The sequence below is a fragment of the Chenopodium quinoa genome, unplaced genomic scaffold, assembly GCF_001683475.1.
Source record: "Chenopodium quinoa cultivar QQ74 unplaced genomic scaffold, ASM168347v1, whole genome shotgun sequence".
NCBI classification, from domain to species: domain Eukaryota; kingdom Viridiplantae; phylum Streptophyta; class Magnoliopsida; order Caryophyllales; family Amaranthaceae; genus Chenopodium; species Chenopodium quinoa.
The window spans coordinates 477,241-494,834 of NW_018742393.1; the positions used below are offsets into that span (position 1 = coordinate 477,241).

At 34.0% G+C, this 17,594-nt stretch overlaps 2 protein-coding genes across 2 annotated transcripts; both read left to right on the forward strand.

Annotated features, from left to right (window-relative positions):
- Window positions 1-8,978: 8,978 nt before the first annotated feature.
- On the forward strand, window positions 8,979-11,953 carry LOC110702308 (BURP domain-containing protein 5-like). Its single transcript, XM_021880012.1, has 3 exons — window positions 8,979-9,132; window positions 9,459-9,579; window positions 10,571-11,953. Exons 1-3 carry the CDS (start codon window positions 9,094-9,096, stop codon window positions 11,581-11,583), a joined length of 1,173 nt encoding a protein of 390 aa, XP_021735704.1. The 5' UTR covers window positions 8,979-9,093; the 3' UTR covers window positions 11,584-11,953.
- A 1,042-nt stretch (window positions 11,954-12,995) lies between these two features.
- Window positions 12,996-17,560, forward strand: LOC110701739 (GATA zinc finger domain-containing protein 14-like). Its single transcript, XM_021879374.1, has 2 exons — window positions 12,996-13,191; window positions 13,452-17,560. The coding sequence occupies exons 1-2, from the start codon at window positions 12,996-12,998 to the stop codon at window positions 17,558-17,560; spliced, it is 4,305 nt and encodes a 1,434-aa protein (XP_021735066.1).
- Window positions 17,561-17,594: the final 34 nt, after the last annotated feature.

Consider the following 17,594-nt stretch of genomic DNA (forward strand, 5'->3'; position numbering starts at 1 on the left):
TACTTGTAGTAAATAAAATTGATGAAGTATGAATGTCAAAGTGTTGCTAGCTTGTTTGTATTGAATGAAAATTATTTGGTAAACGTAAAAGTCCTCATCAGTTTAGATAAACTTATTTCTTATTGCTTGACAACATAATTGTGGATTCTAGGTTCCTTTGCTTCTCGTAACGAATTATTTCACCCTCGAACTCTACTCTATAAGGATCCGAAAGGAAAAGAGTTTAAGTAAAAGCGACTGATAAATTTAATTGATCTAACAAACAATTCATAAGAGAATTAACACCTTCCTAAAACTACCAAAACAAACGTTTCAAGCCAAGACCATGGTTAAAACTAATGATTGAATTTGCATATATATTATATTTTTTTTAATTTTTTTTTTTTTGTCCGAAGCATTGTCAATGCATTCACACACACCCTCTCAATAATAATACACAATTTCTTCAAAAAGGCAGGTGTACGTTAATTTATGATAAAACGAGTTAAAGTTATGTTAAAAATACTTAAAGTTACCCTTTATAATGCAAAAGTTATTATTTTTCTATTAATAAATTTTATCTTACAAAAAACTTAAAATGTATTAGATTAATCATATTAGTATTTATAGTATGCAATCACGTATTTATAAGAAATTACACATTAAAATAAAATTCAAACCAACAACAAAATAAAAGTTACTCTTTAAGTGGTTAAAGTTACCATAAAAATAGTTAAAGTTACGCTTAAACTGACCGTTTTACAATAGAATTAATGTACACCCATTGTACACAAGACTTATTCATAATAATAACAATAAATAATAATTTTAATTATAATAATAACAATAATATATATAATTCTCTCCTAGTTACATTAAATTTTATTTTTTAGCAAACTGATACCATGTACTACCTCCGTTAAATATTATGTGCAACTTTGGGTATTATTTGTGAGAGATAAAACATTCCAAAGTTGCACATAACATTTAACGGAGGTAGTATATTATTTCTGCTACAATATATATGTCCATTCGAAAAAAGTTGAAAAGAACACACTATTAATTAAACTAACTATTGTTGGCTACTAACATACTATATTGGCCTATTGGGTAGCTCCAACGTGCTCAAACTTGAAAAAAAAAAACATAAAGGTACCCCAATTTTCATGACCAATTCAAAACAAATGTAAATGTTGAATTAAAATTTGTAGCCCGTATTATTATAAGAGATGAGAATTGATTACAAGTTTATCTCAATTAAAGATAGATTTAGATTTTCTCATATTTTAGCTTGGTGTCCTAGTTCAACTTTATGCTATAGGATTTAGTTGGTTGCCTTGCTCTAGTCTCTGGCTCCGTTTGCTTGGATCTTATTATTTCAGGGACAACCACATGGAATTGTGTATTATTCATTATCTAGTTTTTTTTATATCTTTCTCCCCACCCCCACCCCTCCAAAGACGATATAGGGCAAAATTAATACTCCCTCCAATAGTCCAATCTGCTCCTAATTGGTTGTCAATTGTCATGTTTGAAATCTTGAGAGATTCCAATACAATTGAAAGCACGTAATTTAATTACAATACTGCATTTAGGGGTGCACATAAACAGAACCGGACCTGTTGATACCAGACCTGATCCGGACCTGGTCCCTGAAATTCAAGAATTCCAGTTTCGGTCCGGATTTGGTCTAAATCCTAATACTCCACTGCCACTCTGCACTTTCAGTCTTCTTCCGATCCTCTCCTCTCAGTCTCTCGTTTAATTTCTCCACTTTTCCTCTTCTTCCTCTCCTCTCAGTCTCTTGTTTCTCCACTTTTCCTCTTCTTCCTCTCCTCTCAGTCTCTCATTTCTCCTGTTCTCCTTACCCTCACTTTAGCCCGCTCCACCGTCACTGAAGATTCTCGGCCTCGCACACCGTTAGCCAACAATTGCATACTAGCCAACAGTCATTGACTCATGGCGGCTTAGCTTCGCCATCGACAATCCGAAGAGGCGTAGATCATCAACTTTCATTTTCTTCCTCTGACAGCCGCCATCGACAATCCTTAGATCTAGAATTTCCGACTAGCCCGCCATCCCTCAAGATCTAGAAACCCACTCACTAACCACCGTACATCTGAATTCCCGACAATTTAAGGTTTTTTACTTCTAGCTTAATAAAATTTGTGGGTTTTTTGACGGTTTAATAATGTTGGTTTTTGAATTCGTCGGTAGGGTTGTACATCTCTTCAATTTGAGGTTTTTGTATTCTAGATCTAGTTTAGACTTTAGAATGTAGATCTAATGTTTTCAATATTTCTAATTTTAATTAGTTTTTGGATAATTAAGTTGTGCTTGTCATCTTAGGATTACTCAGGTTTACCCTAATTTTCTGCTTGATAAGGTGAGTTTTTTGTATCTGATTTGAATTTTTGGATGATTTTTTTCTGTAGAATTTTGAATGACGAATGTTGATTAATTATAAGAGTTTAAAGTACGTATGATGATGATGATAATTATGATAATTGATAATAGTATAACTGTCAAGTTTTTATTTGTGGTTACTTGAAAATTTGCAGCTTATTATTGTATATACGGTTTAAAGTAGAGAAATGTTATTTTGAGTTGAAATCTTTATTTTTAGCTTATTATTGTATATACGGTTTAAAATTTGCACCTTATTATTGTATATACGGTTTAAAGTAAACCTGGGCACGGGCCGGGTTGGCCCGCGTGCCGCCCGGCACGGCCCGCCGTTCGGAGCAGCCCGGCACGGCCCGAAGTCAAGCACGGCACGGCACGAAGTTCGACTTCCGTGCCACGGGCCGTGCCACGGACACGGTGGAGAATTCCCAGGCACAGCCTGGAACGAGCACGGGCATGGCCCGCCGTGCTGGCCCGCAGGCACGGCCCGCAGGCCAACGGCTAGTTAAACGGCTATAAACGGCTAGTTTTTTGCCAAAAATTCTATAAATACTCACCTCCATTTCATTCCCAAATCACAAAATCACAATCTCTTATTCTTATCTCTTATATTCTCTAAATCTCTAATAATCCTTATTTTCTTAAATTCTCTAATTATTCTCTTAAATTCTCTAATTATTTTCCTAATATCGGAAAAAATTAAAAAGTTCGTAATCGTAATTAGTGGAGCGTTGAAGCACGGTTGTAAGATCTAAACTAACCTTAAATTTATTATTGTTTTATTGTTATTATTAGAATAATCTTGTTTAATTATTATTGTTGTTAATTGTTATTGTTGTTGTTATAATCGTTGTTATTAATTATTATTATTGTTACAATTGTTGTTATTATTTATTTTTGTTGTTATTGTTATTGTTATAGTTGTTGTTATTAATTATTATTATTGATATTTTTATTGTTAAAATTGTTGTTATTAATTATTATTATTATAGTTAACCACTTTTTATTAAAAAATTAATTGTTAATTATGGCATCGAACAACCCATCATCTAGGTCTAGGGGGAAAGGCCGACTTATCCGTAGTAGTAGTTCTAGGGAACCACCAAATACAACGAGCCCCCAAATTACGAGTCAAACCAATGACCCCATTTACTTCCCCCCGGGCTATGAGCCATATAATACGTCGGGATTTCCAGCACCACCACTAAACCAATTTCCACTACCACCATACCAATTTCCACCTAATTATATCGGTAATCAACAAAACTATTGTTCTAGGGCCAAGGTAGCCAAGAAAGTACCCGAATTCCCTCCGGTTCTACCCCTTCTACTGCCACTCCCACTAGTCCCCCTACTAACCATCACACACATCATGAATGGTTAACCGAAACTGAGATGCTACTTTTGAAAAACCGAAGGAGTGAGGTATGGCGTTATTTTGTCCTAAGTAAAGATGGTGAACAATGGGCAAAATGTAAAACATGTAATAGTGTATTCACGGCAGTTACCAAAAACGGGATGGGACACTTATCTAGACACATGAAAGCTTGTGCAAAACCAGCTAGTGATCCAACCCAGCCCAAAATTTCCCAATTCCATCCATACGGCTTTACATACAACTATGAGAGGGATAGGGATGAACTAGGAAAAATGATAGTACACGCCGAACAACCTTTTCTTTTCTCGGAAAGTGACGTATTCAACACCTACATTAACAAAGCACTACAACCCCAACATAAAAGAATCTCTAGGAAAACCGTTCGTTCCGCCGCAATGAAAAATTTCCTAGAGTACAAAGTCCGGTTACAAGCCGAATTGAGTAACCTTAACTGTAGAGTATCTTTAACAGCCGATTCTTGGGATAGTGGTTATAAATATCACTATTTATGTGTGACTTGCCATTGGGTAGATGATCAATGGATGTTACAAAAAAGAATAATACATTTCAAAATGCTGGAATACCCACACACCGGCATTAACATTGCTCACCATTTAATGCAAGCAATAGACGAATACAACCTTCGAGATAAAATGATGTCTATGACTTTTGATAATGCAACCTCTATGACATACACAGCTAATCTTATCAAACAAAACTTAACCGATGTACTATTAGACGGTGAAGCTCTTCATACTAGATGTGTTTGCCATGTACTTAACTTATGTGTACAGGATGGAGTTCGGGCAATTGGCCCATACTACAGCAAAATCAGAGATGCTATTATGTCTATTAATAGCTCTAACATGAGATACCAAGAATGGAAGAGTTTTCTAAAACAACAAAAGATAAGGGTAATAAAAATTAGAACCGATTGCCCAACTAGGTGGAATTCCACCTATGACATGTTAACAAAGGCAATTGAGTACAAGGGCCCGTTAACATTATTTTACAACCAAAAATTTCCACAAAATGCTTTGTATGATGATGATTGGAATAACTGTGAAAGATATATGCAATTTTTACAGTTATTATATAACATGACGTATTGTTTTTCTACTGTTTACAATCCTTGTGCTCAAAACTTTCTTTCTAATGCATGCTTACTCGCCCAACTTTTCGCTGATCATCGCGATCAAAGTGATTATGATCAGTATCTTCCAGCAATGGAAAAAAAGTGGCGTAAATATTATAGTCAGATTCCTTTGATTTATATTTTTGCTTCCATATTAGATCCTAGGCAAAAGTATGAAAACACATTTATGTTAGTTGACATTTACTTTCAATGCATGTTTCTTGACGATGATGTAGAAAACTATAAGACTAATGTGAAGGATCAGTTTTTTGCTTTATATAGAGTCTATGAAGCCAAATATGGCACCGTTCCTCGCTCAGGGCCTTCTCAACCATCCAAAAACGTAAGTAAGAAGGCCAAACATTTATTTTCACAAGCTACTAACTTGATTTCAAGGTTTTCAGGTGATTCATCAATCAGGAGAACGCAAAGCGACGTCTCGGAGTTGCAGATGTACCTGAGTTACGACTTCACCAAAGGCATGGACGACGATGAGATAAACAGCCTCGACCTCCTTGCATGGTGGAAACAACAAAGCTCGAAGCATCCAACTTTGGCGGCAATGGCACGAGACATTCTTGCTATCCAAGTTTCCTCCGTCGCCTCCGAACGAGCTTTCAGCGCATCCGGAAGGGTTTTAGACGATAGAAGAACAAGTCTAAAACCCGAAACACTAGAAATGTGCGTGTGTTTCAAAGATTGGTTGGATGCGGAAAATCGCTCACAAGACCGTTCTTACGACCACAACGACAACGAAGAAGGAACCTCCGCTTCCGGTTCGGGTTCGGCTAGTTCCCAATCTATGCAACTAGCCGATGACCTTGAAGGCGAAGGCGAAGACGAAGACGAAGACGAAGACGAAGACGAAGACGAGCAAGAAGAAGGAGAAGAAGAATAGACAATTATTGTATATTGTACGATTTTAAAAATATCAATTTTATCATTTTCCAATTTTTGTTTAATACCATCATTGTATGATTTTTATCATTGTATCATTGTACAATTTTCTCAACTCAAGTAATAATAATATAAAGTACGCATTATTCACATCCAAAGTCCAATTTGCCTTTTTTCCCCGTTTTGTTACAATTTGTAAATTCATATTAAAAAAAAATAAAATTATACCAATTACTAATAAATCATAAACATTAAATTTTAAAGTAATAGTATAAAGTAAATATATAAATATAAATATTGAATATACAAATTATAAAACATAAATATTCAACTTATAATTATAAAATTCATAACTTAATAACTTATAACTTATAAGTTATAAACTTATAAGTTACCTTATAAAACTTATAATTATAATTTTATAACTTATATACATTATAAACTTATTAATTAATAATGTTGTCATTAAAAAAAAAAAATGAAAACTGCACCAGCCCGCGCAGGCCAGCCCGCAGCCCGGCACGTGGCCGACACGGCACGAGCCCGCCAGGCACGAGGGTCGTGCCGTGCCGTGGGCTGGCCTGTGAAAATGGCCGGCACGGCACGGCACGAAATCCTAGGCCCGCCGGCACGACCGGCACGGCACGAACCAGCCCGCGGCCCGCCAGGCACGGCCCGCGGCGGCCCGGCACGGCACGGTGCCCAGGATTAGTTTAAAGTACAAAAATGTTATTTTGGGTTTAAATAACAATGAGATCCATTTTAGCTTATGTTGCAAATCTTGTTCGTTTCTCCATGATTTTTTTGATCGGATACATGTACTTATACCATTAATTTTGGGTATATATATGTATATAAAAGCTCAATTTGCATTTAATTATACAAAGTTGCTAAATAATTGCATCTCCGTACAATTCATTGGAAATTAGAAAAAAATGATGAAAATAATTATGAAATTAAGAGCGCATAATTCTAGTAAATTATGTAGAACTCCATATATCCTAATAATTTATTACTTCATAATATTATTGAATATTTTGTTCAGATATCGTTGTTACAGCTGATTATATAGTTATATTTGTTATGGTACAGACTACAGAGTCGCTCATTATTTCTAAGATGAACATAACACAAACATATATTTGCAACTGGTACAAACAAGTGTACAATAAGTTATTCCTTAATAAAATTGTTCTTTAATAAGCTTGAAGAAGCTAGTGGCTTTGTCTTTTACTAATGTACAAATATACTTGTTACAGTGCAACATATATGTTGTGGGATTAGTTTTTAGTTATAATGTCCATAATACGGTAATACTTATGCACATTGAAGTATAATTTATATCACGGAGTAATAATTAAATATACGTATGGTAAAAATTAGGCAGCTCTATTGGCTAATATGACCAATAAAAGTGCTGCACGTACTGATCTGATTAACAAAATGTAAGGTATATGAAGAAATAAATTAAAGAAAGACCATAAGACCAAGGTGCAGTGGTGCACTAAACAAATATTGGACGTTAGCAGACAGAGAATGTTAATATTTTTTTGTGTTATGATGATTATTGAAGATGTTTAATCACAAAAAGATCCTGTTTAGCTTGTGCTGATACGAATCTTATACATCTCTCTATTATTGCGCTGATCGATTCGTGTCTGATTCATTTCAACAAATACTTTTAAGATATCAACCCTAACATGTAATTATATATTAACTATTTAAAATGTACATTGACAAACGTGTCAAAGAAAAATAGGAAGAGCTTAAAGGATCGGATGATGTAAGTGAGTTTATTAAATATTAAGTATGTTTGAAGACTAATTTTTTTAGGCATACATACTTAAGTATAATCTTAAGGTAAGCTAAGGTTACATACTTACATATAAGTATAATCTTAATCTTAACGAAATATTAAGGTATACTTCGTATAATCTTTAAGCTAAGCTAAGGTTACATACTTACATATAAAAGGTGAAAATGTTTTTAAGTTAAATTATTAAATATTAAGTATGTTTGAAGACTAATTTTTTTATAAATTCTTAAATTAATGCCCGATTTAATTTATTAATAATATGCATATGAATTGTATATATACCATTATCCTAGATTAAGTAAAGAAAACTACTACTCGCATGACCTAATATTCTGTGTTCCACTTAATTTGTTGTATAAAAAAATTAGTACTTCTGCAATTCCTAAGTCTAATTAGTCGCTACTTCTTAAGATATATAGGATTCAACTCGTCTTGTGTCACTGTGTGGCCACTTATAAAATAATAAAATAATCTCTATAACAATGATCAAGTAATCCCTGTAATACTGACCAAGTAACCCTATAACACTGACGAAGTAACCCCCCTTTAACACTGACCAAGTAATCCTTATTACACTAACGAAGCAACCTCTATAATGGTTGGCCACACGATGTGTCGTTAGCCACATATAAGAATTTGTGCATAAGATTTTAGGCATTTTTATTGGATGGTGGTTGATAGGTGAAGTATTTCGTTGTTTTTTTTATGCAGTTAGTTAGTTAAAAAAATAAATAAATAAATAAAGTAGGAGGTTTTTTTTTTTTTTTTTTTTTTTACAGATAGTTGTACCGTAAAAATGATCCTAAAATTCAGGGTTTAGGCCTTGTATAAAAGCTTTGTAAAATTGCAAGTAATTTCATAAGGTTCTATAGAAAAAGTGATGCGAATGATTCGGTGGGGACAGAGTAAGTAGTAAATTACATATGATTCAGGACAGCGAGACACAAACAAACTACGTACCGTAAACTTTTATCTAATTGCTGGCTTACTCATACCTCGTTCATCGTGTAGCTCCGCATAACGAAAAATCACACATCTCCGTAATTTTGTCCAAAATTAATAATTGCCCCTTCATTAAACTCAAGTTGTACCAGAACGTAAATTGCATGGTCACATTGTTATCTACTATCTGCTATCTTCTAGTTTTATCTGTCACTATTATGTTTTTTTAATAAATAACTTTGTACCATTATGCAGTTATGCTTATCATCAAATTTATATTTAATATGTTATTATATTTTATTTCTCTCCGTTTCTTATTGTTTTTCTTACTTTGACTAATTTTGTCTCACAAAATTCTAAACGAGAAAAACAATAAAAAACGGAGGGATTATATATTTATTTTTTTCGTATCAAAAATATGTAGTCCTAGCTTATAAATACCCTGTATAGTCCGCACAGTTCTATCTACAATAGTTTCTTATCTTGTCTTCTCCTAAAATTGTAGGAATAATATTTTGTAAGAGTTTCAAAGTTGTTCTAATGGCAAAGTTCCATCTGCTCTTATTTTCTTTATTCACTGTAAGTGCTCTAATTAGCAAATGCATTGCTTATGTTTATTATAATCCACTCGATGATGTTAAAGAAACAAATCGAGTTCTCTGTTTGAAATTAATAATCATTTATTCAATCTTTGGATATACAAATCAATAATTTGTCACCTTTCTTAATAATATTGGTAACAAATTATAACCATATATTTCCTTCATTTTTTTACTTGTAACAGTGCAACACTTTGATTTTGTATTCACATATGCTACTTTGACTACAAACGTGGAATTTTATTAAACTCATCTATATAAAAAAAAGATCTTTTATTTAAAAATTTTGAAATATATTTGCTTCAGCTTGCACTGGTGAAACTGGGAAGCTCTGCTCCTGCATCAATTTCTCCAGAAGCTTACTGGAAGCTTAAGCTGCCTTACACTCCCATGCTCCAATCTATCAAGAACATACTGCCCTCAACTGGTTTATTTCTTACTTATGCACAACTTTCTTTGTTTTTATTTACTCCCGCTGTTGCAAAATGTATTGACCATTTTGTCAGTCAACTTGTTGCGACACTTGCAATTATTTTGAAACACAAAGAGTGCTTTTTTCCCTGGCTAATTTTAATAAAAAAAAATAAAAAATAAAAAATAAACATTTTTGTGTGCCTTGGATGTACAACAATAATTTTACTGTTAACAGCATTTCACCTTATGTTAGGGGGTTGTAAAAAATAAAATAAAAACACCTTATGTCAGGGTAGTATTTAACCAGCTTTAGGGTGACTATAAACTTATGTTGATAATATTTGTATATTATGATTATCTTAACACGTTAGAAGTGGTTTTCAAGTGGTAATGAAAAATAGACCATTTGAATGTTGTATTTTACTCTTTTTTTTTTTTTTTTTTTTTTTTGTACGCAACAATTATTTCTTTCGTGGAAATATTGATCCCAGCAACATGATAAGAGGAAAAAAGTATTCATTGTTACTAATTGATGATACAATATTTTTTTTAATCTGAACATAATATATATATTGAGACACAAATGCAATTGTAAGAACACATTTAATATGAAAATACACTTCTTATTAACTCTTTGCTGTTCATGAATTTCCCCGTTTTTACTTTAGGACAGTTTCATGAAGTTCTTTCCATTTTTTCTTTATTCTTTCTTTATATAATTAAAGTATCCACGTCTAGAGATATAACAAGTACTACGTATAAAGTAAATGAAATTATATTTCTAATCTAATGTGATATAGTCTGTTTTGGACTAGAATAATTAATAAGTTTTTCTAATAATCTGATCTGAAGGGAATAAACTCTAAGAGCTTGTATAGTTGTGTCAATCAAAAATCAGAGGCAGTGTATAATATATAAATCCTTTTTTTACGTTGTACTATGATAAAAATAAACTACTTCATACTCGGTATAAATTTATTTTCTTTGATTTGAATCTAATGCAGGAGCTGAATCAACAAATATGCCACTTAAAGGAAGTACAAAAGAAACATTTGCATCTACCAATGGCTACATTGGTTTGTTATCTTACGGTAATAAAAAAGAATTAGCATCCACCAACGGCTACATTGGTTTGTTATCTTACGATAATAAAAAAGGATTAGCTTCTACCAATGGCTATATTGGTTTGTTATCTTACGATAATAAAAAAGGATTAGCTTCTACCAATGGCTACATTGGTTTGTTATCTTACGATAATAAAAAAGGATTAGCATCTACCAATGGCTATATTGGTTTGTTATCTTACAATGCACAACCTGTCAATACCAAAGAGTCCGTCCATGTTGATGATAATGCTAATAGTGTAACCAAAGATCAAGTTTTCTTTGTAGAGAAAAACCTTCGCTTTGGTGCAAAAATGACCTTGCACTTTCAAAGGAGCATAAAAAAGGGTTTCTTCCTACCTCGCGAGCTCTCCAAGAAGATCCCTTTCTCATCTAAAAAGATACCCGAAACTCTCCAAATTCTTTCCTTGGACCCTAAATCGAATGAGGCTTATGTTCTCTCGAAGAGAATCGAGCTTTGTGAGGAGCCTACAATCGAAGGAGTCGAGAAGAAATGTGTGACCTCACTCGAGTCCATGGTAGACTACGTTATCTCCATGATTGGTACTAATGTGAAAGCACTTACAACACAAGTAAAGAAAGACGCGAAAATGGAGTACACAATCGATGGGGTGAAAAAACTAGTTAAAAATGATCGTGAGACCGTAGTTTGCCACAAGATGGGCTACCCTTACGCCGTGTTTTTCTGCCATAGGACAAAGACGTTAAGGTCTTACATGGTGTCCTTAGTAGGAAAAGATGGTAGCAAAATAGAGGCAGTTGCTGCGTGTCACAAGGAAACAAATGGTTTCTTGGACAATTACGCGAAAAATGTTCTTAAAGTTGTGCCGGGAAGTACGCATATTTGCCATTTCCCGGCTGCTGAGGATACCGTTATATGGGTGCCTAAGTGACAAATTCGCGTACAAATGTACAATGGTACACGTATGAGCTTGTTAGTGTTGATGATGTTATGTGATCTTAGAAGTTGCTTTATATTCAACCTTTGTTCATTGATATAATAAATAAGTTGTGGATTGAATTTGAAAGATCGAGCATGTCAAGTATAGTAGGCATTATATTGTGCCGCCTCCTCAACAAAGCTATGCAAATTCATCTTACTTCTCTTTAATTACCATTTAGTGTAACGTTTGCAATATAATGTAGCTCTACTACTGCTTGTAATATGGAGTGTAAATGTACTACTGTGTATGTAATATTGTATGCATGGTTGTGTATCCAAGCACCTTGATTAATTTTCAAAATAGATTTTGTTTCTCATTATCTTAGTACATGCAATATATTAACTTTTACGCATGTGTCAACACATACTAATTTTCACCATTAATATTGCAAAAAAAAAAAAAAAAAAAAAAAAAAAAAAAAAAAAAAAAAACATTATTAGTGAAAAAACTCGAAATTTTAGCTAGATGTACCGAGAAACAAAGAATTTCATCAAAAAAAAAAACGATGATTGTATATGTATGTATCAATGTTATTAATGGATTGGAAATTAATAAACTAGAAAAAACGAATAACTGTGCTTCCTTTATTCGTTCGAAAAGGAGTGGTTTCCTTCTAATCCCTTTCTAAATATAAATTCTTGCCTTTTTAAGATCACCCAATATTTATATATAGAATACAATTAACAAATTTATAACCATGCTAAGCCATTCGCCAAAATTTCCTAAAATAGATTAATGGAAGAGAATTATTGAAAATCTTCACTTTAAAATTATATAAATACTATGTCTCATTTTGTCTTCAAATCTTAGTCACATTAATTTCTTCTCGCTATCATTGCATTCCAAAAAAAAAAAAAAAAAAAAAAAAAAAAAGGGAAGCAAAGTAAAAATAAAGAGTATATCTTTATATCAATCTTATTCTAATTTCTTCATCATATACATGTATATGTAGTTGAATCTTCTTTAGTCCGGTTGCAAAAGTTTTAATGGAGTCACGCATCCTTCTAATTGTCACTTTTGTCCATGTAAATCACATTATCTTTGTATCTTAATTTTATGTTCTCCGTTTAATATTTTAGTTTTACCTCTTTATTTATATAGGAGCACTCAGTCTAACCATATTTCTCCATAAACATGTAAAATAAACTGTTATTAGATTTGTCTCAATATGTCAAAATATTTACAATATTCTTATTGATATATAGTTATAGATATTAATGGACGATCAATATGGTAGAACTAACAAAATGAGGAAGTATTAAATAATGATTATTTTAATTATTATATTCGACAAAAGTTTATTCATTTGTTTAATTGTTTATTTAATTATCATTTTTTTGTTGATATTGCAGCTAGCAATAATGACAACCCATGTAACATTTTCACAATCAGAAGGTGAAATGGAAAATACTAACAGCAATTCAGAATATTCTTCAGAGTCTCACACATCATCTGAGTCAAGTTCTTATACCAGATTTCATAAGCAAGAAGAATATTGGAAACAACATTTAGGAGAAAATACAAAAATGCCAAAGGCTGTTACGGATTCTTTAAAAGGTATATTTCTTACTTATTTGTTTCTTGTAATTTTATTTTTGAATTTCTTATTTAATTTGATAGATATAATACAATAAAGGTGATAAGGTTAATGTTCAATGCTAAAAGACTAAAAATATATAATCAATTTGTGAAGGTCTTTCTTGTTTGAACTTGATCTTCTTTACTCATGACAATGAAATATTTTCTTCGGTTACAAAAATGATGCTTGTATAAACTTTGACATGTCTTACAAATTTTTTATTTATTTCTTTTTGTAGAAAATAACAATTTAGAAGGTCACGCACAAATGGATGGCAACGCAATGCTTAAGTTTAAAAGTTATGTTGGATCTAAAGGTTCTGGAGGTTCCAATTTTAACACAAATAAACAAATGGAAGATGTTGAAGCTAATACTGGCACTGAAACACCAAACGATAAAAATTTTGGTTCTTCATCAACTTCAAGTCAATCGTCGAGCAAGTGGTCAAGTGAGCATTCTAGCCATTCGTCTAGCCATTCGTCATGGTCACACCATGCCACAAGTCAAGCTTCTGGAAAATCTTCAAGTCACACATCAAGAAAATCTTTAAGTCACAAATCAAGTCATGAATCAGGGTCATCAGAGTCATCAAGCCAAACATCAAATTCTGCTAAAGCTTCTAGTAACTCATCTAATCAATATTCTAATATGCATACTGGGCAAGAATCAAGCCAAGCACCAAGTTCAACAAAAGGCTTAAGCAAAGCTAATGGTCAGTCGTCTAAAGGATCATCAAGCCAATCTTTAGAAAATTCTTCTAGACAAGATTTAAGTAAAGCGTCAAGTCAAGCATCAGAGTCAGATCAAGACTCAAATAAAGCTTCTAACAAATCTCCTGAAACACCTGCAGGCCAAGAATCAACCCAATCACCAAATACATCATTTAATCAAGATTCAAATCAAGCCTTGATGTTAAATAAAACATCAAGTTCAACTGAAGGAACAAATCAAACAGCTGAGAAATCGCCAAATACACCATCAAGAAAAGAATCCAACAAAGCCTTTGAAAAAACCTTAAGTCAAAACTCTAGCCAAGCATTAGGTGAAGCACCAAGCAAAACTTCTAAACATGCATTTGATGAACAAGGATCTAAGTCATCAAACCAAGAATCAAATAGGGACTACACGAATCACTCTTCTGAACAATACCCTAGAGAGTCCTCAACTCAATCATCAAATAACAATTCTAATAACAATTCTAATCACGAATCTGAACAATCTTCTAATAATTCTAAAAATCAAGCATCTAGGCAATCTTTTGAGAACTCATCAATTCAAAACTCCAACCAAGCTTCCAACGAGTCTTCTTCAAAATCTTCAAGCGATAATCAAAGTCATGCATCAAAACAACCAATAGATAAGCCTTTAAGTAAAGCTTCCAACAAAAACATTAGTCAAGCAACAGGAAATTCTCTTAAGAAATCCTCAACTCAGGGCTCAAATCAAAACACAAATCAAGAAACCAAAAAGTCATTTGATAAATCTTCAAGTCATGCTTCAAGTCAAAACTCTAACCAAGCATCCAAACACTCTAACCAAGCATCAGATCAAAACTCAAATCACTCCTTTAACCAAACATCCGGCAATTCCTCAAGATTGGATACAAATAAAGGATATGATCAGGAATATAGCCAGAAACTTATTCAAGGATCCAAACAAGCCTCAACAAATAACTCTAGCCAAGCCTCTGGAGAAGCCTTAAGCCAACAAGCTAATGAAGAATCCAATCAAACTTCTAGGCATCACTCTAGTAAGGTATCTGAATATGGCTCAAGCAAACACTCTAACCAAGCATCTGGGAAATCCTCAAGCCAACACTCTAGTCAAGGATCTTCAAAAGGCTCAAGTAACTACTCTAGCCAAGCATCCGGGAAATCCTCAAGCCAACACTCTAATCAAGGATATTCACAAGGCTCAAGTAACTACTCTAGCCAAGCATCCGGGAAATCCTCAAGCCGACACTCTAGTCAAGGATCTTCACAAGGGTTAAGTAACTACTCTAGCCAAGCATCTGGAAAATCCTCAAGCCAACATTATGGTCAAAGATCTTCACAAACCTCAAGCAATAACCACTCTAGCCAAGCCTATGAAAAATCCTCTAACCAACACTGTGATGAAAATTCTGGTAAAACATATAGCCATCATTCCAATAATGCTTCAAAAAAACACTCAAATCAAGGATCCGAACAAGTATCAAGTAACCATTCAAACCAATACTCTAATAAAGGTTCCAATCAAACATCTAGCCAAGACTTAGGTCAAGGATCTGAACACTCCTTAAATGGCCACAATTCAAGCCAACATACTATTGAAAAATCTGATCAAGCATCTAGAGAACATTCTAATCAAGCATCAAACCAGCAATCCACCCAAGAATCTAACGAAGCCATAAACCAAAACTCCAATAAAGTATCTGGTCAATCAAACCAAAACCCCACTAAAACTTTTGATCAGCCCTTTAACCAAATTTCTAACCAAACATCCCAAGAAACCTCTAACCAAGCGTCACAACAAGTCTCAAACCAGAATTCAAACCAAGAAAATAATAATGTCACAAACCAAAAGTCTTGGCAAGCTTCAGGAAAATTATCAAGTGAAGAATCAAAAAGGCACTCTAATACAAATTCCTTGAAATCTTCTGATAAATCCTCAAGTCAACACTCAACTAATGGAACAAATCAAGCATCTAGACAACATTCTAGTCAGGATTCCGATCAAACCTCAAACCACCACTCTCACCAATCATCTACCGAAGCATCAAACCAACACTCTAGTGAATCATCTGATAAATCCACATACCAACATTCTAATGAAGCATCGAATAATTCCTCAAACCAACCCTATAGTCAATATTCCCAACAAGCCCCGAGCCAAACAACTAGCCAAGATGCTCAGCAAGCCTCAAGTCAAGATTCTAGCAAAACATCCAAGAAAACTTCAAGCGAACACTCAAGTCAAGTACCTAACCAAGACACAAGCCAAAACTCTAGGCAAGCATCTGGTGAAACTTCAAGACAACATTCACACCAAGAACTTAATAAAAAAGAATCAAGACAACACTCTAGAGAAGATTCAGGGAAATTCTCAAGTAAGTCCTCTAGCCAAGACTCGGATGATGGATCTGATCAATTATACAACAAACCCTCTTATAAAAGATCCAATCAAGCCTCAAGCCAAAAACCTATTCATTCATCTAATGAATCCTCAAGCCAACGCTCTAGTAAATCATCCAATGAAACCTCAAACAAACACTCTAGCCAAGCTTCACAACAAGCCTCAAGTCAACCAGCTAATGAAGCATCTAAGGAAGCCTCGGAAAATAATTCTAGCCAATTATCCAAACACCATTCAAGCCACAACTTTGAATCAAGGAAAAAGTCTAGTGAGGATTCTAAGAAATCATCAAGACAACAATCTAACCAAGAATCAAGTCAAAACTCCAGTCAACACTCTAGCAAGGCTTCTAATCATGCCTTTAATAAACAATCCAACCATGCCTCTAGTAAATCATCCAGTCAGTCTTCCACCCAATCCTCAAACAATGCTGCAGGCTCTAGTAAGAGTTTTTATGGCCCTCCTAGATCATCCGCTACAGACATGAGCAAAAGCTACGGAGCACCTGTGGACTCACCCAAAGGCATGGAGAAATCCTCCTCCATTGAGTCACTCGAAGGCTCCCAAACCATGAAACAAGACATTTCCAGTATTGTGGATGCTGTTGCTTCACTCTTCTTTTCCGAGAGTGACTTAAGCCTAGGGAAGAAAATGAACCTCCACTTCATGAAGTCGACTAATCCAACCACCTTCGTATCTCGAGATATGGTTGAAAAACTACATTTCTCCTTAGCCAACTTACCCGCAATCTTAAAACACTTCAATCTGAAACAAGACTCACTAGAGGCCACCATGATGAACGAAACACTACAATATTGCGAGGATGAACAAGGTGGTGATAAGTGTTGTTACTCCTTGGAATCCATGGTTGATTTTGCCACTGCTACGATAGGATCGCAACTTAAGGCAATATCGGCAAACATAGATAAAGATATCAATATGGAGTACAAAGTCACAGGGATCAAGAAGCTTCCATGTGGTGCTCAAGCAGTAACTTGCCATAAGATCCCTTTCCCTTGCGCTGTGTTCTATTGCCAAAAGAGAGAGAACATGAATGTGTACATAGCAACTTTGGTGGGTTCAGACAGCTCCACCTTGAATGCACCAGCAGTTTGCCACAAAAATTCAAACTTAGATGACCATGCTCATTCGCTATCCTTTCAATTTGAGCCTAAAACATGTGCTATTTGCCATTTTCTACTTGATGATGATGTATTATGGATTGCTAAATAGGTCGTCATTTCAAAAGAAAATGTGTAGAATCACA